The 27,194-nt window shown below is 45.8% G+C and overlaps 1 protein-coding gene across 3 annotated transcripts in view; it reads left to right on the top strand.

The window, feature by feature from the left end:
• The window catches only part of PDE7B (phosphodiesterase 7B), a 562,290-nt gene that overhangs the window by 384,359 nt on the left and 150,737 nt on the right, over positions 1 to 27,194 (top strand). The window contains exon 1 of one of the 3 annotated variants that reach the window (XM_069725978.1): positions 26,423 to 27,078. The exons of 1 other annotated variant lie outside the window; for it this stretch is intronic. In XM_069725978.1, the coding sequence (XP_069582079.1) occupies positions 26,862 to 27,078 (217 nt within the window). In that variant the 5' untranslated portion in view covers positions 26,423 to 26,861. Of the gene's footprint in view, positions 1 to 26,422; positions 27,091 to 27,194 lie in introns of those variants that run through there. One more of the 3 variants, XM_069725977.1, reaches the window with a different exon arrangement.

The following is a 27,194-nucleotide window of genomic DNA, read 5'->3' as shown; positions in this document are numbered from 1 at the left end:
GGACCACCGAGCCTGTCTAGGGTTCAGCCGCTTGGCCGAATCAAGGTAAATCAAATTCTTATGATCGGTCAAGACCACAATACGGTGCTTGGCTCCCTCAAGCCAATGTCGCCACTCCTCAAATGCCCACTTCATAGCCAACAACTCCCGATTGCCGACATCATAATTGCGTTCCGCAAGCGAAAACTTTCGGGAAAAGAAGGCACATGGCTTCATCAAGGAACCATCAGAATTCCTCTGTGACAAAACGGCCCCTGCCCCAATCTCAGAAGCGTCAACCTCAACCTGAAAAGGAAGAGAAACATCCGGCTGACGCAAGACAGGGGCAGAAGTAAATCGGCGTTTAAGCTCCTGAAAGGCCTCAACAGCCTCGGAGGACCAATTAGTCACATCAGCGCCTTTCTTCGTCAAATCGGTCAGGGGTTTAACCACACTAGAGAAGTTGGCAATGAAACGGCGATAAAAATTAGCAAAGCCCAAAAATTTCTGAAGGCTCTTCACAGATGTGGGTTGAATCCAGTTATGAATGGCTTGGACCTTAACAGGATCCATTTCTGTAGACGAAGGAGAAAAAATAAACCCCAAAAAAGAGACCTTCTGAACTCCAAATAGGCACTTAGACCCCTTCAGAAATAGAGCATTATCACGAAGGATCTGGAATACCATCCTGACCTGCTTCACATGAGATTCCCAATCATCGGAAAAAATCAAAATATCATCCAAATACACAATCAAGAATTTGTCAAGATAATTGCGGAAAATATTATGCATAAAGGACTGAAATACAGAAGGAGCATTAGAAAGCCCGAAAGGCATCACCAGGTATTCAAAATGGCCTTCGGGCGTATTAAATGCAGTCTTCCATTCGTCACCCTGTTTAATACGAACAAGATTATATGCCCCTCGAAGGTCAATCTTGGTAAACCAACTAACCCCCTTAATCCTAGCAAACAAATCAGAGAGCAAAGGTAAAGGGTATTGGAATTTGACCGTGATCTTATTAAGAAGGCGATAATCAATGCAGGGTCTTAAGGAGCCATCCTTCTTGGCAACAAAAAAGAATCCCGCTCCCAATGGTGACGAAGACGGCCGAATATGCCCCTTCTCTAAAGACTCCATAACATAGCTCCGCATGGCGGCATGCTCTGGCACAGACAGGTTGAAAAGTCGGCCCTTAGGGAACTTACAGCCAGGAATCAAGTCAATAGCACAATCACAGTCCCTATGTGGAGGAAGTGAACTGGACTTGGGCTCATCGAATACATCCTGGAAATCTAACAAAAATTCAGGAACATCAGAAGAGGGGGAAGAGGAAATTGACATCAAAGGAACGTCACTATGTACCCCTTGACAACCCCAACTAGTCACAGACATTGACCTCCAATCCAGCACTGGATTGTGTACTTGTAACCATGGAAAACCCAGCACAACAACATCATGTAAATTATGCAACACCAGAAAACGGCAATCTTCCTGATGTGCAGGAGCCATGCACATAGTCAGCTGAGTCCAATACTGAGGTTTATTCTTGGCCAATGGTGTAGCATCAATACCCCTCAAGGGTATGGGACTGCAAAGGCTGCAAAGAAAAACCACAGCGCCTAGCGAATTCTAAGTCCATTAAGTTCAGAGCAGCGCCTGAATCCACAAATGCCATGACAGAAAAAGATGACAATGAGCAAATCAGGGTCACAGACAGGAGAAACTTAGGCTGCACAGTACTAATGGTAACAGATCTAGCGACCCTCTTAATACGCTTAGGGCAATCAGAAATAGCATGAGCAGAATCACCACAGTAAAAACACAGCCCATTCTGACGTCTGTATCCCCTCTGTTCCGCTCTAGTCAAAATCCTATCACATTGCATGGGCTCAGGACTTTGCTCAGAGGACACTGCCATATGGTGCACCACTTTGCGTTCGCGCAGGCGCCGATCAATCTGAATGGCCAGAGACATAGATTTGCTCAAACCAACAGGCGTGGGAAACCCCACCATAACATCTTTAAGGGCTTCAGAAAGACCCTTTCTGAATATTGCTGCCAGAGCGTCCTCATTCCATTTAGTGAGCACAGACCATTTTCTAAATTTCTGGCAGTATAATTCTGCCGCTTCCTGACCCTGACACAGGGCCAACAGTGTTTTCTCAGCATGCTCTACAGAGTTAGGTTCGTCATACAATAATCCGAGCGATTGAAAAAATGCATCTACATTAAGCAATGCCGGATTCCCTGACTCAAGTGAGAATGCCCAGTTCTGAGGGTCGCCACGCAGTAGAGAAATAACTATCTTTACTTGCTGAATGGGGTCACCAGAGGAACGGGGTTTCAGAGCAAAAAACAATTTGCACTTATTTTTAAAGTTCAAAAACTTAGATCTATCCCCGTAAAACAAATCCGGAGTAGGAATTCTAGGCTCTAAGGCCGGAGTCTGAACCACATAATCTTGAATACTCTGTACTCTTGCAGCAAGCTGATCCACATGAGAAAACAAACCCTGAACATCCATGCCTGCATTCAAATCCCGAATCACCCAGAGATCAAGAGGAAGGAAAAAGACAAAACAAACTAAAGAAAAAAAAATGGCTCAGAACTCTTTTTCTCTTCCTTCTTTTGAGAGGCATTCAGCTCATTTTTGGCCAGTTGTACTGTTATGAAATGGTGATTAAGGAGCGACATGCGTCTAGTTCTGAGCAGGTGGCAACTATACTGACCGCAGTCCCTAAGCTCAACACAACACTAGAAGTAGCCGTGGAATGCTCCTAACTCTGCCTAGGCATCTCGTCACAGCCTAAGAGCTAACTACCCCTAAAGATAGAAGCAGGAAAACTATCTTGCCTCAGAGAAAATCCCCAAAGGATAGATTAGCCCCTCACAAATAATGACTGTGAGAGGAGAAGGAAATGACATACGTAGTATGAAACAAGATTTAGCACAGGAGGCCACTTCTAGCTAGATAGAAATAGTACAGGACAGAATGCTGTGCGGTCAGTAATAAAAACTAGAAAAAGTCCACCGCAGAGAAATGCAAAAATCTCCACACCTGACTAAAGGTGTGGAGGGCAAACTCTGCTGCCCAGAGCTTCCAGCTAGCTGAATAGATCCATACTGAAAAGCTGGACAAATGAACAAAAACAAAGAAAGTGCTGAACAACAAAGTCCACAACAAGTGAACCGCAAAAGGACAAGCAAGGACTTAGCTTTGATGAACTGGTCAGAGAGTCAGGAAAGTCCTAAGAGCAATGACTCCAGGCAGGAACAATTGACAACTGGCATTGAATGAGGGATAAGGCCAGACTAATATAACCGAGCCAAAAAGACGATCAGTGAAAACAGCTGCTGAAGCTAAATCCAAGAAGCAGCCATACCACTCAAAACCACAGGAGGGAGCCCAAGAGCAGAACTCACAAAAATGCTACTTACAACCACCGGAGGGAGCCCAAGAGCGGAATTCACAACAGATAACTCTGTTTGTAATGACTCTATCTAATATACGAGTTTCACTTTTTGTATTGAAGAACTGAAATAAATTAACTTTTTGATGATATTCTAATTTTGTGAGATGCACATGTATGTTCATTTTTTGAGCATTTTCTATTGCCACCTATTGGAATCTATATTGAGCTTGACCCTTACCACATGACTTAGGGCTCGCTCACACTGACGTATAATAGGGAGGAGTGCAATGTGAGAAAACATTGCATTTCACTCCGACCAATGTTATTCAATAAGTCAATTAGTCAATTAGTGCTCATCTGCGAGTTTTTCCTCAGCTCTAATCAGACTGAAGAAAAAATAGCAGCATGCTGTGATTGATTGCATATGTCGGATGAGACTCGCTAATGCAAGTCAATGGGTATGAGAAAAAAAGGAACCACGAGATTTCATCAGCCAAGTATAGTAAATTCACAGTCAATACTCTCTGAATAGATAGATAAATAGATAGAATAGATATCCTGTAGATATATAATTTCACAAGTCGCCTACCTATAATAAACTTACACAATTTCATATGGAGTTAATTCTACAGCTTTTTAGGCTTGTTGACCCTAATATATAAATACATAACTTGAAAAAATTAAGTGGGATCCCCCTATTTTAGATAACCAGCAAAGGTAAAGCAGACAGCTGTGAGCTGGTATTATCAGGCTGGGAAGGTCGATGGTTATTTGACCCTTCCCAGCCAAAAAATATCAGCCCGCAGCCGCCCCAAAATTGGTGCATCAATTGTATACTCACCCTTCACAGCGGAGAAACGCGCAACTCAGTGTCTCTGCTTCCTGGCAGGCTGAATGCTTGCATTATGCCAGCAATGATCACAGAGATCGTAGTTGCTGGGGGCATCACCACCCCCCTGGACAAGGACTCCAAGTGGCCTTCTGTGAGAACCAGCAGGCACCTTAGTCCTGCGTCAGGCGTAACAGGCCTGACAGGCACTGCTTACACATTTTTGTGTGAGCCCCCTCCTCTCCAAGACGACAGTGAATCTCGCCCCTTCCAGTACCTTCTTATCTTTATATGCTGCTTGAAACCTCCCTACTCAGTTTTACCACTGTCCTTGCAGAGAGCTGGTATGACCTCCTTGGCCTCTCAGGCTCATCGTGCCTGAAGGCTCTTTTTTTTTAAGGTTCTTACTTTCTGTGTTTTTTCCATCACATTTGTTTATTTTGCTCCTTCTATGAATGAATAATGCCAAGCTCATGAATATTTCATAGAAATAAGTAGGGTTTTCTTACAAATAAGAGGGTTCTCTTAGAAATGACCTCTGGGCACATTGTGTCCGAACACGTAATAATAATCTCTGATATGATATGATCTGCCAACCTTGCTTTTGTCTTTGCCAATGTGTTTCTTCTGCTGAACTTTTAACATCTGAATCTGAGCGACTATGACTCCAGTAGCATCTAAGTGCCTTACAATTAATTTTTTTACTAATTTTTAATGTTTAGTCTTAGTTATGTCCAAAAAACTGGAGGCTATTTGGCGGCAGTTATGAAATTTGGGTACTTTTTGTGTTATTACTTTTATGGTTAAAAGTAGAGCCCAGAAAGTGAGATAATTAGATCAGAGGCGTAGCTAGGGTTTTGGTTCAGTGGGGCGAAACTTCTCAGTGGGCCCCTAACCAGGTAACCTTGATTATAACTGGGTGACACACCCTAATAGTGGAGGAGAACCTCAGCAGATGACCGGGCTGTTGCTGAAAATAATCTCTATATAAAGACCAATATAGATATTACCGCGATATGGTCAGTGGTAGACACCAGTCCTACAGAACATATAAGAGATCACAGCACAGTTATAGATGGTGACTTACAGCTGACATTCTTTCTGATGGAATCATTCACTTTTTACGCCTTTTCCATCTGGCCCAGACCAACATGACAACTTCCTCCAGTTAGGACTTGGCTGCAGAGATTACATCAAAGACGTATTTCACAACTCACATTTTCAGCATGTCACCATCTATTTCCAACGTGCACAAACTTGTCATCCTTCTGCTACCCCAATGCTGCTGCCATATGTGTCCCTATTACTGCACCTGCTGTGTGGTTCTCTGTGCCCTCTAAATTTTAAAACAACCCGCTAGAATATAGTAATGCCGGGTGCAAGTGCCCTAGAAAACAGTGCCCACATTTTGTCCCCTAAAAAGTAATAATGCCCTCTGTGTACCCCATTGACAGTCCTAGTAACCTGAATTCCCCTATGACAATAAGTCCCCACTTTACATTTAATAATGTAAATGTGTCTATCAGGACCTGGCAACTCGGGAGTGCCAGAGATGCGCCTGATCGACGTATCCATATGTCCAAGGTCATTAAGTACCTACGACTTGGATGTATAGATACGTCAAAAGTCATGAAGGAGTTAAGTAGCAATGAAGCACAAGTCCAAGGCAAAATTTTCATGTGTTACAGGATGATTTTTCTGCAGATTAGCACATGATTTCAACCTTTTCATTGCTCAGTACTGGTTCCCAAATGAAGAGAAATGAAAAAGGGATTTCACACCTGCCAACCAGTGCCCTACTCTGTACAAATCAGGGCTAGGACCCTGAAATAGCCACATGCTCTTCTTGAAAAATAGTCTGCTTTAGCTGATATAAGAACAAAGTTTTATGCTTAATAGTGTAATTTTATTTGCAACAAGTGATTTGTAGCGACAAGCAAAACGTTTCAGGCAAACTAGTGGCCTTGGTCACATAGTCGCACTGTGCAGGTAACATATGCTATTGTGTCTCCTAGTGATGCATAAGAAGTATGGCCAGTCTGTGAGGTATAAGGCAGCCGCCAATTGGTGGTGGTACAGATGCAGGTGCTGACACTGCCGTGTCTAAGTATGGACTTCATGCACTGTGTAAGCACTGGCCAGAAAGCAGAGCAGTGACGTCACCGCTGTGCTCTGCTTTACGGCCGGCCGGCGCTGACACTGGGGGATGCAGGGAAGCTGACGCTGAAGGACGTGACAGGAATGTAAGTATGTAGTGTTTTTTTTTTTACTTTTACAATGGTAACCAGGGTAAACATCGGGTTACTAAGCGCGGCCCTGCGCTTAGTAACCCGATGTTTACCCTGGTTACCAGTGAAGACATCGCTGAATCGGCGTCACACACGCCGATTCAGCGATGTCAGTGGGTGATCCAGCGACTAAATAAAGTCCTGATAATTCCCCAGCGACCAACGATCTCCCAGCAGGGGCCTGATCATTGGTCGCTGTCACACATAACAATTTCGTTAACGATATCGTTGCTACGTAACAAAAAGCAACAATATTGTTAACGATATCGTTATGTGTGACGGTACCTTAAGAGGAGAGTGCACACCCATCCACAGCATCAGGCCAGAAAAGCGGAGGCCAGCACAGCAGTAGGAAAGGAGAAACAAAGACAGTAGGCAGGCACAGGTAGCCCTAGAATGTTGCAGCTTATAGCTTGGGCAGATGTCCCCAGTACCAGGGTGAAATGGTGGTTGGGGCAGATCCCAGAAGCAGTGAGCTTGGAGCAGGACAGCACTGGGACATCACAAAGCACAATAATGAAGGGCAGGTCTCTCGCCAGGTGGCAACTAGCTTTGGAAATGGAACTCTCATGTCTGGTGCGAAGCAGACTAAGAAAGGCCTAACCATTGCAGATCTGAATTGGGAGGACACTTGTAGGAAGATGGACCAGAATAGTAGTCTCTCCTGCGTGTCCAGGCCGGAACTATCGGGTCTGTCACCTTTGTTGCCGGGGGAAGCACTTACTGACTGGGATAGACCTTTGCACCTGACTTCTGGGGGCGGATGTGATATACAGGGGACTGCGCATGTGAAAACAGGGCTTTTGGCGGGGACTCAGCGTGTGCAACAAGAGAAGGTTGACTCTCTCTCTCTGCAGACCGATGCCAGCTTACAGGACCGCTCGACAGCGTTACTTTCCCTGCACATACAGACTGTGCAATTCCAGAGGCTAATCCCCTGTTAACTCCCGACCCTAAAGGCACCAACCCGTTGGTGCAACTTACACCCACTGACTCTTTTCGCAACGCTGATCCAGCGACATGTGCGGCCCGTAGCTTTGGGACTGCTGCCTTCACCCCGAGACTTTGTACTTCTTTGGCTGTGCAGAAATCCTTCCCCCATACTGCACCACATTCCAGGATCACCAAACCACATATAAGAAGATCAGGACACTCCGCCACCGTACAGAGACAGTGCTTCACCTTTCTCCAGGGCCGGTTCCGAGACGTCATGCGCCACCTACGGCGCCATCGTGGGATCTTCCAACCACCATCATCTAGGAACCTGAGACTGATAAGTTAACCTGTTTTACACCTGTTGCAATTCTTTTATTGATAAATATATTTTGTGGGCCCGTATGCTTACACCCCCTTACTCCCTGCTTGGAGTATTTACTGTTGGGACATATTCTGATATAAAATTTGTTAACTCTTGCTCTGCCCCCTGCTCATCACTGCATCCCGCATTCCTGCTAGTACCTTACACACTAAGGAACCGTGCGGCATAGTCCGACCCTGGTATACGTTATGTGAAAGGAAGGAAGGTGCAGGGACAGAAGAGGAAATGTGTAATGCTGATCCTGTCGTAATTGCTGTGAAGAGTCTGGATGTGCTGCATAAAGCTTACAGTAAAGTTGTTGATTTGAAAGTTGAAAAGGACCATGTCTCAATCTTTATTACACACTGATTGATGGGGACACGCAGCGAAACAGAGGTGATCCTGATGACGCAGAGAATGGAGCCACAGGTACACAAAGTGATGGACAATGTTTTCATGTAATGGGGGGCCAAGGCAAAGATACACCGGACTGTTCAGCCATGACTACTGCCCTGGTCCAGCCCCTTACAAAGGCAGAGTATGTTTTGACCACTATGTGTCGAATAATGGATTATAAAGCTAAAAACAACTGGCAAATTATAATAGGTACATGATATATTAATACCATGCATTCACGGATGTAAAATGATTTATATTCTGAACTTTGTCCGATTTTTATGTGCTGTTTTTATTCATAGTCAGAATTCACATTGCAATATAATGTAAAACATACAGTATTTCCTTCTTCATTTTATAATGTAGACTTTACACCTTCATGAGAGTTCGGCAATATGCAAATTATAACATCCATGTGTCATGATACACTTGGTTATATAAGTTTTAAATGTTACTGTTAAATGCAAGATTTTTGTCATTCAAAAAAAATCATACCAAGAAAAGTAATTTCATGATCTTTTTCCACCTTTAATGTCACAATTCAATTGATAAACAAACTGAAATTATTTTCAGGGGGAAAAAAAATGATTAAGGGAGCTTAGTCTCCAGAAACGCGTTGAGATTCCTACCTATATGGTTCATGCTGAAGTCTGTATCCTCCATGTTTAAAGTTTGTGAATAAAGAAAACTCTTTTTTACGGATTCGGTGAAGCTGGACATTTCTTCTTTTTTTGGAAAAAAAAACAAAACTAAATTTATTTGGTTGCATAGGTATGAACATCCTTCTATAATCGGGGATGTATTATGTTCAGAATTACAATCACATTTAAACTCATTTTAAATAGTATTCAGTACACGGCCACCATTATTGAAAGTTATTCTGATTAACCCCATATAAAGTTAGGTGTTCTAGTAGATTTTCCTGACATTTTCTTATTTACATTATCAGCAAAAAGTCATCATCTTTAAACTAACTGCTTACAACACAACAAAGGGATCTTCTTGTTGAAAATTATCAATCAGAAGGGTAGAAGAAAAAAAATTCCAAAACATTAGATATTATGTGGAACAATGTGAAGATGTCTTCAAGAAGTGGCTTAAATTTGGCACAACAGTGAGACTAACTAGTGCTACATGTCCCTCAAAAATGTATGTAAAGACAAAAAGAAAATTGAACCGGGTGGCTGCCAAGAAGCCTACAACAGCATTAAAGATTGCCTATTCGAAGTATCCTGCTGATAGACTCCTGAATACTGTCATTACTTCAAAGTGTACTTGTGAAGAATATTGGGGGGATTTAAGGCATGCCCATCAACTGTATCATATCATACTACAGTCCTCCTTCCGCATGTGTAGCTGTAACGGGCCACCTGGCTCAGCAGGTGGTCCAGCCTTTTCAGCTGAAAAGGGAAAATTCACATGCCCACCAGCTTAGGTAATATCCAAAGAGGGTTATTCTGTGTAACTGCTTCATTCAGTCAGATGGGAATTTCATAAAGAAATTTAAGTTAAATATGGAGTTACTGTACGTCCTAGCCACAAATTGCTTACATTTTCGAGATCTCTGGAATGAGCTGAACACCTTCCAGGGTCTCAATCCATTCTGGCACCTCAAGGTGAGGAGATACGCAGAACGGCTAGTAGAAGCCACATACAAAAGTTGTGTGTGGTCTCCAAGCATAATGGAGGCCTGGCTGGATCCGATGGAAAAGGCTGTCCTATGACCTTCCGTTGTGAAGTTATGATCTTTGATAGATTTTGAAAGTTTTAGCTACAAACCCCCAGGGGAGGGGGATTAGGATCATCCAGGGGATGAAACAGGGAATAACCAACCAAGGGGTTAAATGCTTGTGCAAGGCAATGTACTCTTTGTCATGCTTGCTGTTCACTTCTAAAGGGTAAGGGGGGGCACATTGCGTAGCATGCTAGAAGGAACTGGAACCAGCTGGCATGCCGGCATGAGGCCCAGCACACATGGTCGAACATTAAATCGGTGACTGATATGATTAATTTGCTCATTTATATTGTACTTTACCTGTATTTGCATATCTGACAATTGTATATCTATAACCACTGTGTGTATAGTGTTTTGTCTAGCGTGCCCTTAGGGCGATTAAATATGTAATTTAACCTTGGGCTGCTCTTTTATCTCGATCCTCAAATCCATAAGTCCATGTTCTCAGTTTTAACTTCATATGCTACCGGGGCTGGTTTCTGGCTCGTTATATTCTTATATCTAACGAGGAACTCTTGGCAGTCTTACTGGGCTGATAAGGCTCTGTTTCACTGCTGCTAGCAAGCGGGACAACTCTCTCTCTCCCCGTGCCTCCCCAGGCCCGTGTGGACAGGGGATGTCTGTGTAAAACTGTGCCAAGCTGACCTTACGTGTCCCCAGGAGGTGTGGAACGTCACATTGGTGCAAGTGGGGAAACCGTACTGTATGATCCCTCTGATGTAATAGTGACGTTAGGCAGGGTGGCGAAGTGCGTGTGCTTCACAGTACTTAACAAAGTATTAGTTTAAAGGGAATCTGTCACCTACTTTTTGTATATAAGCTTCAGCCACAGACATCAGGGGCTTATCTACAGCATTCTGTAATTCTGAAAATAACCCCCCAATGTAACCTGAAAGATAAGAAAAACAAGTTAGATTATACTCACCTAGGGGTGACAGATTGCATATTTATGCAATGACATTATTTTAGTTCTTTTTAATTTTCTATCAAAAATATTTGATTTTTCAATGGAATTGTACAGACATTGGGTGACATTTAAGGTGGAAAAAGTTTTGAAATTATTCTTCTTTCTATTTTACATGCCAAAAAAATGTTTTGTTTTGTTTTAATAGGGATGTGTTGTTATATAAAGATGACAGAATGAGAACTGATCTGTGGAAAATTGATTTCAAGTAACATTTTCTGAAATTTGCAGTTCCCCGAGAATTCAAATAGTTTGAGATTTGATTTGGGCAGATTAGACTTAAATAAATGCCCAGCGTCATTTCTTGCACTGCTGAAGAATCACAGAGCGAGCTAGGCACGCTTCCCTATAATGCCCTACAGCTATCACATTACATCGTTTAGCGAAGCTAATCAGGAGAGATTATAACAGCCAGTACAAAAGATGAGGGCAGACCAAGCAGAGCCATTTTATGTTTTTACAGTGTTGGGATAGGAGACCAGAGTACACAGCCAGGGGTGGATTAAGGGTAGCCAGGGCCCCGGGCTCTTCACACACTGTGGGCCCCCCCGGTCATGTGACGGGGGTCATGTGACGGGGGTCATGTGACGGGGGTCATGTGACGGGGGTCATGTGACGGGGGTCATGATATACCCGAACCAGATTATTCCAGAAAAAGGGCCGGGCCCTACTCTACTGTAACCTAGGAAATATTTGTTAAAATCTGCAATACAATTTAGGTATATCTTGACCAATAATATCACATACAAGGAACAAATACCACCGCACCATGACCAGACCACAAATTACAACCACAGTGATCGAATAATAGCACATACAAGGGACAAATACCACCGCACCATTTCCAGACCACATATTACCATACCTCCCAACTTTTGAAGTTGGGAAAGAGGGACAAAGTTTGCGGCGCGCGTTGCGCGCCGCAGCAAATTTTAGGACACACCTCTGACCACACCCATTCACTAGTCACACCCATATCCATGTCTCAACCACACCCATTTAGCACTGCTGATCACACTGTTCATAAAGAATAATTATAAAAAAAAAAATATGGCCACACAGTGCTCGATACTGTATAATGACCCCACATGACCACATGATGCTCAATACTGTATAATGGCCGCACATGATGTTCAATACTGTATAATGACCCCACATGATGCTCCATACTGTATAATGGCCACACATGATGCTCCATACTGTATAATGGCCCCACATGATGCTCCATACTGTATAATGGCCCCACATGATGCTCAATACTGTATAATGGCCACACATGATGCTCCATACTGTATAATGGCCCCACATGATGCTCAATACTGTATAATGGCCCCACATGATGCTCAATACTGTGTAATGGCCACACATGATGCTCAATACTGTATAATGGCCACACATGATGCTCAATACTGTATAATGGCCACACATGATGCTCAATACTGTATAATGGCCACACATGATGCTCAATACTGTATAATGGCCACACATGATGCTCCATACTGTATAATGGCCACACATGATGCTCAATACTGTATAATGACCACACATGATGCTCAATACTGTATAATGGCCACACATGATGCTCAATACTGTATAATGACCCCACATGATGCTCAATACTGTATAATGGCCCCACATGATGCTCAATACTGTATAATGGCCACACATGATGCTCAATACTGTATAATGGCCACACATGATGCTCAATACTGTATAATGGCCACACATGATGCTCAATACTGTATAATGACCCCACATGATGCTCAATACTGTATAATGGCCCCACATGATGCTCAATACTGTATAATGACCCCACATGATGATCAATACTGTACAATGGCCACACATAATGCTCAATACTGTATAATGGCCCCACATGATGCTCAATACTGTATAATGGCCACACATGATGCTCCATACTGTATAATGGCCCCACATGATGCTCAATACTGTATAATGGCCACACATGATGCTCAATACTGTGTAATGGCCACACATGATGCTCAATACTGTATAATGGCCACACATGATGCTCAATACTGTATAATGGCCACACATGATGCTCAATACTGTATAATGGCCACACATGATGCTCAATACTGTATAATGGCCACACATGATGCTCCATACTGTATAATGGCCACACATGATGCTCAATACTGTATAATGACCACACATGATGCTCAATACTGTATAATGGCCACACATGATGCTCAATACTGTATAATGACCCCACATGATGCTCAATACTGTATAATGGCCCCACATGATGCTCAATACTGTATAATGGCCATACATGATGCTCAATACTGTATAATGGCCACACATGATGCTCAATACTGTATAATGGCCACACATGATGCTCAATACTGTATAATGACCCCACATGATGCTCAATACTGTATAATGGCCCCACATGATGCTCAATACTGTATAATGACCCCACATGATGCTCAATACTGTACAATGGCCACACATAATGCTCAATACTGTATAATGACCCCACATGATGCTCAATACTGTATAATGACCCCACATGATGCTCAATACTGTATAATGGCCCCACATGATGCTCAATACTGTATAATGACCGCACATGATGCTCTATACTGTATAATGACCACACATGATGCTCCATATTGTATAATGACCGCACATGATGCTCCATAATGGCCACACATGATGCTCCATACTGTATAATGACCGCATATGATGCTCCATACTGTATAATAGCCGCACATGATGCTCCATACTGTATAATGACTGCACATGATGCTCCATACTGTATGACAGCACATGATGCTCCATACTGTATAATGACTGCACATGATGCTCCATACTGTATAATGACAGCACATGATGCTCCATACTGTATAATGACAGCACATGATGCTCCATACTGTATAATGGCCACACATGATGCTCCATACTGTATAATGGCCACACATGATTCTCCATACTGTATAATGACCGCACATGATGCTCAATAATACTGTATAATGACCGCACATGATGCTCCATACTGTATAATGGCCACACATGATGCTCCTTACTGTATATTGGCCGCACATGATAATGGCCACACATAGCTACTCCTACACACGCGGCTGCGCTCCGTAAACTTTGCATACACGGCTCCGCTCCGTACACACGGCTCCACTCCATACATCTCATACACACACGGCTCCGCTCCGTACACATTCAGCTCCGCTCCATACACCTCATACACGGCTCTGCTCCATACACCTCATACACACACGGCTCTGCTCCATACACGGCTCCGCTCCATACACCTCATACACACACGGCTCCGCTCCATACATCTCGTACACACGGCACTACTCCGTACACCTCATACACACACCGCTCCGCTCCATACACATTGCACACACTGCTCCGCATACCTTGCACACACACAGCTCCGCTGCGTACACCTCATACACATACGGCTCCTCTCCATACATCTCGTACACACACGGCACTACTCCGTACACCTCATACACACGTGGCTGTGCTCCGTACAACTCATACACACGCGGCTGTGCTCCGTACACTTCGTACACACGCGGCAGTGCTCCGTACACCTCGTACACACGGCTCCGCTCCGTACACCTCGTACACACGCGGCTGTGCTCCGTACACCTCGTACACATGGCTCCGTACACCTCTTACACACGACTCCGCTCCGTACACCTTGTACACATGCGGCTGTGCTCCGTACACCTTGTACACATGGCTCTGTACACCTCTTACACACGACTCCGCTCCGTACACCTTGTACACACGCGGCTGTGCTCCGTACACCTCGTACACACGCGGCTGTGCTCCGTACACCTCGTACACACGACTCCACTCCGTACACCTTTCACATGCTGCTCCGCTGCGTACACCTCGTATACACGCGGCTGTGCTCCGTACACCTCGTACACACGCGGCTGTGCTCCGTACACCTTGTACACACGACTCCACTCCGTACACCTTTCACATGCTGCTCCGCTCCGTACACCTCGTACACATGCGGCTGTGCTCCGTACACCTCGTACACACGCGGCTGTGCTCCGTACACCTCGTACACACGCGGCTGCGCTCCGTACACCTCGTACACACGCGGCTGTGCTCCGTACACCTCGTACACACGCGGCTGCGCTCCGTACACCTCGTACACACGCGGCTGTGCTCCGTACACCTCGTACACACGCGGCTGTGCTCCGTACACCTCGTACACACGCGGCTGTGCTCCGTACACCTCGTACACACGCGGCTGTGCTCCGTACACCTCGTACACACGCGGCTGTGCTCCGTACACCTCGTACACACGCGGCTGTGCTCCGTACACCTTGTACACACGACTCCACTCCGTACACCTTTCACATGCTGCTCCGCTCCGTACACCTCGTACACACGCGGCTGTGCTCCGTACACCTCGTACACACGCGGCTGTGCTCTGTACACCTCGTACACATGCGGCTCCGCTCCGTACACCTCGTACACACGCGGCTGTGCTCCGTACACCTCTTACACACGACTCCGCTCCGTACACCTTGTACACATGCGGCTGTGCTCCGTACACCTTGTACACATGGCTCCGTACACCTCTTACACACGACTCCGCTCCATACACACGCGGCTGTGCTCCATACACCTTGTACACATGCGGCTGTGCTCCGTACACCTTGTACACATGGCTCCGTACACCTCTTACAAACGACTCCGCTCCGTACACCTCGTACACACGACTCCGCTCCGTACACCTCGTACACACGCGGCTGTGCTCCGTACACCTTGTACACACGACTCCACTCCGTACACCTTTCACATGCTGCTCCGCTCCGTACACCTCGTACACACGCGGCAGTGCTCCGTACACCTCGTACACACGGCTCCGCTCCGTACACCTCGTACACACGCGGCTGTGCTCCGTACACCTCTTACACACGACTCCGCTCCGTACACCTTGTACACATGCGGCTGTGCTCCGTACACCTTGTACACATGGCTCCGTACACCTCTTACACACGACTCCGCTCCGTACACCTCGTACACACGCGGCTGTGCTCCGTACACCTTGTACACATGCGGCTGTGCTCCGTACACCTTGTACACATGGCTCCGTACACCTCTTACAAACGACTCCGCTCCGTACACCTCGTACACACGACTCCGCTCCGTACACCTCGTACACACGCGGCTGTGCTCTGTACACCTCGTACACACGCGGCTGTGCTCCGTACACCTCGTACACACGCGGCTGTGCTCCGTACACCTCGTACACACGCGGCAGTGCTCCGTACACCTCGTACACACGGCTCCGCTCCGTACACCTCGTACACACGCGGCTGTGCTCCGTACACCTCTTACACACGACTCCGCTCCGTACACCTTGTACACATGCGGCTGTGCTCCGTACACCTTGTACACATGGCTCCGTACACCTCTTACACACGACTCCGCTCCGTACACCTCTTACACACGACTCCGCTCCGTACACCTCGTACACACACGGCTGTGCTCCGTACACCTCGTACACACGCGGCTGTGCTCCGTACACCTCGTACACACGCGGCTGTGCTCCGTACACCTCGTACACACGCGGCTGTGCTCCGTACACCTCGTACACACGCGGCAGTGCTCCGTACACCTCGTACACACGGCTCCGCTCCGTACACCTCGTACACACGCGGCTGTGCTCCTTACACCTCTTACACACGACTCCGCTCCGTACACCTTGTACACATGCGGCTGTGCTCCGTACACCTTGTACACAGGCGGCTGTGCTCCGTACACCTTGTACACATGGCTCCGTACACCTCTTACACACGACTCCGCTCCGTACACCTCGTACACACGCGGCTGTGCTCCGTACACCTTGTACACATGCGGCTGTGCTCCGTACACCTTGTACACATGGCTCCGTACACCTCTTACAAACGACTCCGCTCCGTACACCTCGTACACACGACTCCGCTCCGTACACCTCGTACACACGCGGCTGCGCTCCGTACACCTCGTACACACGCGGCTGTGCTCCGTACACCTTGTACACACGACTCCGCTCCGTACACCTCATACACACGCTGCTCTGCTTCGTACACCTCGTACACACGCGGCTGCGCTCCGTACACCTCATGCACACGGCTCCATACACATCGTACACACACGACTCCGCTCCATAGACCTTTCACACGCTGCTCTGATCCATACACCTCGTACACACACGGCTCTGCTACATCCACCCTGTAAACACCTCCTGACCTCACACATACGCTGCCTTACCTTCCTCCGGCGCCATGGCAACCAGCAAAGTCCTGTACACGGAGGTCCTCCTCCCGATCATGTGACTCCTGACTCCTCCCATCCTGTGACCTCATCACAGGTCCTGTGCACAGAGCAGCCATTATGTGGTGTGCTGCTGTGCAGGCCTGGTGCAGGGACTCGGAGCTCTCAGCTGACCGGCTGATACACGCACCTCCCAACCAATGCGGGCCCCCTCTCTCTGCCCACCGGGTCCGGGGGCACACAAATGCCGGCGGGCATTCAGACAATTAGTGGAGGGTCAATCTGTGCGGTAGCCCAGGGCCCCCCAGACCACTGGGCCCTGGGCTACCGCCCATATTGACCGTCTGATAATCCGCCCCTGTACACAGCCCATTCTACATAGGGGCATAAAAAGGCCACAATTGGATTGTGTTGACCTACTGCACTAGTGGAGCAGATTGAAGATGGGAGAGGTAGTCAGTCTGTGAATAATAATTCATCATGTGAGATAAGGAGTTACTGTTCCTGTATAGTTAATGTGATTGTGAATTCATTGTTCTGTGATATACTGCAGTAACAGCACAGAACCTTAGTAGTAGCATTTTAGATGTAACCATGGATTACCCAAGCTACTGCAATACCCTGCACATCGGGTAAGGCTACTTTCACACTTGCGTCGTTTGCTGTCCGTCGCAATGCGTCGTTTTGGAGAAAAAAACGCATTTTGCAAAATTGCCCTCAGGATGCGTTTTTTCTCCATAGACTTGCATTAGCGACGCATTGCGACGTATATGGCCACATGTCGCATCCGTCGTGCGACGGATGCGTCGTATTTTGGCGGACCGTCGGCACAAAAAAAGTTCCATGTAGCTTTTTTTGTGCGTCACGTCCTCCATTTTCGACCGCACATGCGCAGCTGAAACTCCGCCCCCTCCTCCCCGGACTGCAGAATGGGCAGCGGATGCGTTGAAAACTGCATCCACTGCCCACGTCGTGCAGTTAATTTCACAATGTCCGTCGGTACGTCGGCCCGACGCATTGCGATGGGCACGTACCGACGCAAGTGTGAAAGTAGCCTAAGCGACATAGCGAATCAGAAGAACAACACTACATTTCTAATTAGAGGTATTTGCTAATGTGATTATTATTACACCTACTACATATTGGGATAGGATCGTGAAGATGGGAATACCCCTATAAGTATGTGTCATCAATTCTGTAGTCTTTGAAAATCTATGTGAATAATATTTAATTATTTGATATTAACCCCTTTACCCCCAAGGGTGGTTTGCACGTTAATGACCGGGCCAATTTTTACAATTCTGACCACTGTCCCTTTATGAGGTTATAACTCTGGAACGCTTCAACAGATCCCGGTGATTCTGACATTGTTTTCTCGTGACATATTGTACTTCATGATAGTGGTAAAATTTCTTTGACATTACCTGCGTTTATTTGTGAAAAAAACGGAAATTTGGTGAAAATTTTAAAAATTTCGCAATTTTCCAACTTTGAATTTTTATGCAATTAAATCACAGAGATATGTCACACAAAATACTTAATAAATAACATTTCCCACATGTCTACTTTACATCAGCACAATTTTGGCACCAAAATTTTTTTTTGTTAGGGAGTTATAAGGGTTAAAAGTTGACCAGCAATTTCTCATTTTTACAACACCATTTTATTTTAGGGACCACATCTCATTTGAAGTCATTTTGAGGGGTGACACCATTCTAAAAACTGCACCCCTCAAGGTTCTCAAAACCACATTCAAGAAGTTTATTAACCCTTCAGGTGCTTCACAGGAATTTTTTGAATGTTTAAATAAAAATGAACATTTAACTTTTTTTCACAAAAAATTTACTTCAGCTCCAATTTGTTTTATTTTACCAAGGGTAACAGGAGAAAATGGACCCCAAACCTTGTTGTAAAATTTGTCCTGAGTACGCTGATACCCCATATGTGGGGGTTAACCACAGTTTGGGCGCATGGCAGAGCTCGGAAGGGAAGGAGCGCCTTTTGACATTTCAATGCAAAATTGACAGGAATTGAGATGGGACGCCATGTTGCGTTTGGAGAGCCACTGATGTGCCTAAACATTGAAACCCCCCCACAAGTGACACCATTTTGGAAAGTAGACCCCCTAAGGAACTTATCTAGAGGTGTGGTGAGCACTTTGACCCACCAAGTGCTTCACAGAAGTTTATAATGCAGAACCGTAAAAATAAAAAATCATTTTTTTTCACAAAAATTATCTTTTCGCCCCCAATTTTTTATTTTCCCAATGGTAAGAGAAGAAATTGGACCACAAAAGTTGTTGCACAATTTGTCCTGAGTACGCTGATACCCCATATGTGGGGGTAAACCACTGTTTGGGCGCATGGGAGAGCTCAGAAGGGAAGGAGCGCCGTTTGACCTTTCAATGCAAAATTGACAGGAATTGAGATGGGACGCCATGTTGCGTTTGGAGAGCCACTGATGTGCCTAAACATTGAAACCCCCCACAAGTGACACCATTTAGAAAAGTAGACCCCCTAAGGAACTTATCTAGATGTGTGGTGAGCACTTTGACCCAATAAGAGCTTCACAGAAGTTTATAATGCAGAGCCGTAAAAATAAAACAAAAATTTTTCCCCTCAAAATTATATTTTAGCCCCCAGTTTTGTATTTTCTCGAGGGTAAAAGGAGAAATTGGACCCCAAAAGTTGTTGTCCAATTTGTCCTGAGTGCGTTGATACCCCATATGTGGGGGGGGGGAACCAGCGTTTGGGCACATGGGAGGGCTCGGAAGGGAAGGAGCGCCATTTGGAATGCAGACTTAGATGGAATGGTCTGCAGGCGTCACATTGCGTTTGCAGAGCCCCTAATATACCTAAACAGTAGAAACCCCCCACAAGTCACCCCATATTGGAAACTAGACCCCCCCACGAACTTATCTAGATGTGTTGTGAGAACTTTGAGCCCCCAAGTGTTTCACTACAGTTTATGACGCAGAGCCGTGAAAATAAAAATTCTCTTTTTTTCCCACAAAAATTATTTTTTAGCCCCCAGTTTTGTATTTTCCCAAGGGTAACAGGAGAAATTGGACCCCAAAAGTTGTTGTCCTATTTGTCCTGAGTACGCTGATACCCCATATGTTGGGGTAAACTCCTGTTTGGGCACACGGGAGAACTCGGAAGGGAAGGAGCACTGTTTTACTTTTTCAATGCAGAATTGGATGGAATTGAGATTGGTCGCCATGTCGCGTTTGGAGAGCCCCTGATGTGTCTAAACAGTGGAAACCCCCCAATTATAACTGAAACCCTAATCCAAACACACCCCTAACCCTAATCCCAACGGTAACCCTAACCACACCTCTAACCCAGACACACCACTAATCCTAATCCCAACCGCAAATGTAATCCAAACCCTAACCCTAACTTTAGCCCCAACCCTAACTGTAGCCTTAACCCTAACCCTAGCCCCAACCCTAGCACTAACCCTAGCCCTAACCCTAGCCCCAACCCTAACCCTAGCCCTAACCCTAGCCCTAACCCTAACCCTAGCCCTAACCCTAGCCCTAACCCTAATGGGAAAATGGAAATAAATACATTTTTTTATTTTTTTTATTTTTCCCTAACTAAGGGGGTGATGAAGGGGGGGTGTGATTTACTTTTATAGCGGGTTTTTTAGCGGATTTTTATGATTGGCAGCCGTCACACACTGAAAGACGCTTTTTATTGCAAAAAATATTTTTGCGTTACCACATTTTGAGAGCTATAATTTTTCCATATTTTGGTCCACAGAGTCATGTGAGGTCTTGTTTTTTGCGGGACGAGTTGACGTTTTTATTGGTAACATTTTCGGGCACGTGACATTTTTTGATCGCTTTTTATTCCAATTTTTGTGAGGCAGAATGACCAAAAACCAGCTATTCATGAATTTCTTTTGGGGGAGGCGTTTATACCGTTCCGCGTTTGGTAAAATTGATAAAGCAGTTTTATTCTTCGGGTCAGTACGATTACAGCGACACCTCATTTATATCATTTTTTTAATGTTTTGGCGCTTTTATACGATAAAAACTATTTTATAGAAAAAATAATTATTTTTGCATCGCTTTATTCTGAGGACTATAACTTTTTTATTTTTTTGCTGATATTGCTGTGTGGTGGCTCGTTTTTTGCGGGACAAGATGACGCTTTCAGCGGTACCGTGGTTATTTATATCTGTCTTTTTGATCGCGTGTTATTCCACTTTCTGTTCGGCGGTACGATAATAAAGCTTTGTTTTTTGCCTCGTTTTTTTTTTTTTCTTACGGTGTTTACTGAAGGGGTTAACTAGTGGGACAGCTTTATAGGTCGGGTTGTTACGGACGCGGCGATACTAAATATGTGTACTTTTATTGTTTTTTTGTTTTTTTTTAGATAAAGAAATATATTTATGGGAATAATATATATTTTTTTTTCATTATTTAGGATTTATTTTTTTTTTTACACACTTGGAAATTTTTTTTTTAACTTTTTTACTTTGTCCCAGGGGGGGACAATGCAGATCGGTGATCTGCCAGTTTGCACAGCACTCTGACAGATCACCGATCTGTCAAACAGCGCTGCAGCGTTACCAAGTGCCTGCTCTGAGCAGGCACTTGGTAAGCCACCTCCCTCCCTGCAGGACCCGGATCCGTGGCCGACCCGGATCCGCGGCCATCTTGGATCCGGGACTTGCTGCAGGGAGGGAGGTAAGAGACCCCCGGAGCAACGCGATCACATCGCGTTGCTGTGGGGGTCTCAGGGAAGCACGCAGGGAGCCCCCTCCCTGCGCGATGCTTCCCTGCACCGCCGGCACATCGCGATCATCTTTGATCGCAGTGTGCCAGGGGTTAATGTGCCGGGGGCGGTCCGTGACCGCTCCTGGCACATAGTGCCGGATGTCAGCTGCAATAAGCAGCTGACACCCGGCCGCGATCGGCCACGCTCCCCCCGTGAGCGCGGCCGATCGCGCTGGACGTAATATTCCGTCCTTGGGAATTAAGGCCCACCCCACATGGACGGAATATTACGTCCAATGGCAGAAAGGGGTTAAAACCATAGTGGGAAAAAAATGCTGAGGTACAAGGTGGGCGGTGTACATTTCATGCAAAAGTGTTCAAAAGGTTGCCCCCTAATGATAAACCCTTTTTAAAGCCATGTTTATTTAGTCAGTATTTTACCACCTGTATTTGTAAGCCAAAACCAGGAGTGGGTGATAAATACAGAAGTGGTGACATGTTTCTATTAGGCCAGAGTCACACTAGAGAGGAATACAGATGAGTGCTCTGCGAGAAAAAATTGCATAGCACTCGGAGCCCTATTATTCTATGGGGCAGCTCCCATCACCGTTTCTTTTCTCGGCCGTATTATACGTGCCAGTGAAATCGCAGCATGCTGCGATTTGCAGCGTACATCGGCCGAGACTCACCAATGAAAGTCTATGAGTGCGAGAAAAACTCGCACACCACAAGGACAATCAGTGTGGCTTGCGAGAAATACGCACCGGTGTCCTTAGAAAAGCCAGCAATTCTTGTGTGGTGTACAGTAACATCACAATGACAGGTTAGAATAGCTAGAATAGATATATACACACAGAATAGGTGTATCTATATACATAATTGTCTAAGGGGTACTTCTGTCTGTCTGTCTGTCCTTCTGTCACGGTTATTCATTCGCTGATTGGTCTCGGCAGCTGCCTGTCATGGCTGCCGCGACCAATCAGCGATGGCCACAGTCCGATTAGTCCCTCCCCTGCACTCACTGCCCAGCGCCCGCGCCGTAATCTCCTCCACTCACCGCTCACACAGGGTTAATGGCAGCGGTAACGGCCCGCGGTGTAACGCACTCCGTTACCGCTGCTATTAACCCTGTGTGTCCCCAACTATTTACTATTGATGCTGCCTATGCAGCATCAATAGTAAAAATATGTCATGTTAAAAATAATTTAAAAAAACAAAAAACAAACCTGCTATACTCACCCTCCGCCGCCTTTCCCGCTCCTCGCCACGCTCCCGGGACCGCTCCATTGCAAGCGGCAGCTTCCGTCCCGTCCCAGAGCTGGTGTGCGGCAAGGACCTCATGTGACCGCGACATCATTATAGGTCCTGCTCACACCAGCCCTGGGACCGCCGGAAGCTGTCGCTTGCAATGGAGCGGTCCCGGGAGCGTGGCGAGGAGCAAGAAAGGCGGCGAAGGGTGAGTATAGCACGACTTCAACGGGCTATAGGTGAGTATATGTTTATTTATTTTTTTAAAGTCTCTATACTACGTGACTGGGCAATATACTACGTGGCTCTGCTATATACTATGTGGCTGGGCAATATACTACGTGACTGGGCAATATACTACGTGACTGTGCAATATACTACGTGACTGGGCAATATACTACGTAACTGGGCAATATACTACGTGACTGGGCAATATACTACGTGACTGGGCAATATACTATGTGACTGGGCAATATACTGTGGCTTGGCAATATACTACGTGACTAGGCAATATACTACGTGGCTGGGCAATATACTATGTGGCTGGGCAATATACCGTACTACGTGGCTCTGCTATATACTATGTGGCTTGGCAATATACTACGTGACTGGGCAATATACCGTACTACGTGGCTGGGCAATATACTACGTGGCTGGGTAATATACTACGTGGCTGGGCAATATACTACGTCGCTGGGCAATATACTACGTGACTGGGCAATATACTACGTGACTGGACAATATACTACGTGGCTGGGCAATATACTACGTGGCTGGACAATATACTACGTGGCAGGACAATATAATACGTGGCTGGGCAATATTCTACGTGGCTGGGCAATATACTATGTGACTGGGCAATATACTACGCCACTGGGCAATATACTACATGGACATGCATATTCTAGAATACCCAATGCGTTAGAATCAGGCCACCATCTAATATATATTTATGTATATATATATATATATATATATATATATATATGTACACTACCGTTCAAAGGTTTAGGGTCACCCAGACAATTTTGTGTTTTCCATGAAAACTCATACTTTTATTACTCACATGAGTTGCCAAATGAATTGAAAATCTAGTCCAGACATTGACAAGGTTTGAAAAAAAGGTTTTTATTTGAAATAATAATTTTCTCCTTCAAACTTTGCTTTCGTCAAAGAATGCTCCCTTTGCAGCAATTACAGCATTGCAGACCTTTGGCATTCTAGCAGTTAATTTGCTGAGGTAATCTTGAGAAATTTCACCCCATGCTTCCAGAAACCCCTCCAACAAGTTGGTTTGGCTTGATGAGCACTTTTTGCTTACCATACGGTCAAGCTGCTCTCACAACAGCCGTTTTCACCTGTCAATCACGCTGGTCAAATGGGCGTGGTTAAATCCCTGTTTCCCTTCCCCCCACTCCTCGGCGTGTCTGACGTAAATTCGATCTGTGAATCGCACAGATCACGCTCTTTTTTGGCAGTTGCGCAGTGCATTCTGCTCATGCGCCTGCGCATTATGCTTTGCCCAACTGTGGGCATAGCATACAGCACATCAGTGCGCATGCACCGCATGTGCGGTGATGTGCTGTATGCTATGCCCACAGTTGGGCAAAGCATAATGCGCAAGAGCAGAATGCACTGCGCAACTGCCAAAAAAGAGCGTGATCTGTGCGATTCACAGATCAAATTTACGTCAGACACGCCGAGGAGCGGGGAGGAGAGAAACAGGGATTTAACTACGCCCATTTGACCAGCGTGATTGACAGGCGAAAATGGTGACTTTAGTAAGGTATTTCGGCAGCATAGGTGGGGAAACGGGACAAAAAATACACTATTGTAAAGCACAGCTCAGGCCCTATTTAATGGTATTTTTATCTCATATTGAAAAAACGGGGTGGCAGGTTCCCTTGAGGCTGCTCTCCCTCATAGCCTGAACTCAGATGAACTCTTTAGCGTGGGAAAATACCAGCCGATTTTCCCACGCTCAAGAGTTCAGTGCGGGTCAGGCTGTGAGGGAGCGCAGCATCAGTGACATCACCTCTATTCACTGAAGCTGTTCTTGCAGCCAGCATGAACTGCTGTGACCTCATCCCTTGCATTTTCCCACGGTCCTGAAGTCAAGGAGCATTCTTTGAAGAAAGCAAAATTTGAAGGAGAAAATTATTATTTCAAATAAAAATCTTTTTTTCGAACCTTGTCAATGTCTGGACTACATTTTCAAATCATTTGGCAACTCATTTGATTAATAAAAGTATGAGTTTTCATGGAAAACACAAAATTGTCTGGGTGACCCTAAACTTTGGAACTGTAGTGTGTATACTATATATACACCTATTCTAGGTGTATATATCTATTCTATCTATTCTATTATAACCTATACTGTACACGGAAGATGATTTGCCGACTTTTAATCTAGCTAATATATATATATATATATGTTTTGAAGAATATTTTGTTTTAAAACGATGTGTACAGTTTGTATTACAAACTTTTCTTCTGATTCTTCCACTCCTGGTTTTGACTTACAAATACTGAGGTAAAATACTCACCAAATACTGAACGTGTGAATGTGGCCTAAGAATGGTGAACAGTAAAAGCTGAGAGCTGATGTACATTTTCCTGCCGAGAACCATAGTACGGGTATGTGCACACTGAGGCGCCATTCATCTAGACTGGCAGAGGGGCAAGCTGGAGAGTGAAGTCAACAAACTGGTTTGCGCCATCAGCCAGGAAATGGAGCAAGGTTTGTGACGTAAGGGACAAATTCATGACAAAATGCGGTCACTGTGCTCCATCATCTTTTTAAAGCTTTTTATGAGAGCTTTCTGGCTTAAAAGCTTGGCCCACAAGAATGAACCGACATGCAAACGGGTCCACAGACTACCGTACATTCGTTAAAAGCGCTATCTGCGAAAAAAAAAACGGAAAGAACTTGTATGAGGAAAAACTGATGTGTGAATGAGCCCTAGGGGTGAAGCCATTACTATTGGATGCACCATTTTTTGGGGGGGAAATGGCTGTGGTGATCCTTGTTTACATGGCTGAACATCTACAACACGTAACCGCTGCAATCAATCATTGAGCTCAGCAGCCTCACACATTCGCCATATGTCGTCAGTGGTTGTAGAGGTAGATGGCTGCCTTTCCTACATTGCCACTGGCAGTCAGTGTCTGAGGAAAAGTTCTGCCATGGGTGCTGAGGTAGCTCCCTCACAGTATAAGCTGCCATTAGCCAGGAGGAAGAGCTGATCAGGGAGTTACACGACATGTGCTGCTCTCTCTCTGCATCACCAGCATGGCCGCACATACATGTGTGTGACTGACAAACAGCACAGAGGTCATTACATGGCAGCACCAGTGCCCTCCTGACAATGCAGCCAGAGGAAGGAAGAGCTGGCGCCCTGCCAGCTCAGGGGAAGGAGGCAGCTGCTCTGTGCGCTCCTCTCTCACTCACTCCCTGACTGGGCGCACACCGTGCACCTACTGGCTGCTAGCGGAGACCCTAAATCTGTTCCTGAGGGGGAGACGACATGACACGAGGCAGAAGCCAGGGGGAGCGTCAGCCCGAGCACTCAGCCTCCGGTCTGCACGGTGTCATGTGCGTGAAACCGATTTCATAGACTTGTTATTCCGTCCCGAGAAGCCAGCAGCCTCCTGCACTCACAGGGCTCCTGCTGTGTGCCCGGTGTGCCCCTGTGCAGGGCAGGATGCCAGTGCTGGATCGGGGCTATAACGAGAGCTGGAGGACAGGTGAGGTGCTGCTACCGACCTGCATGGGGGCTATGCCAGCCTACTACTCGGGGAGTCTGCTCTGCGAGATGCCCGAAATCTTCGAGATGGTCAAACTGCTGTGGGAGTCAAAGAATGGCATCCTGGGTGCGAAGCAGAAGGACCTCCAGAGCGACGTGGATGCCCCACTGCCAGGTAATGGCCAAGGTAGATGGCCGGGCACTGTATGTGTATATAGATAACTAATATAATGTATGTGTGTGTGTATATAATGTGTGTGTGTGTATATATACAATGTATGTGTGTGTATA

This window comes from Ranitomeya imitator, chromosome 5 (genome assembly GCF_032444005.1).
Source record: "Ranitomeya imitator isolate aRanImi1 chromosome 5, aRanImi1.pri, whole genome shotgun sequence".
In the NCBI taxonomy this organism is placed as follows: domain Eukaryota; kingdom Metazoa; phylum Chordata; class Amphibia; order Anura; family Dendrobatidae; genus Ranitomeya; species Ranitomeya imitator.
The sequence above is the reverse complement of the archived record's forward strand: the minus strand, read 5'-3'. Positions and strand labels throughout refer to the sequence as shown.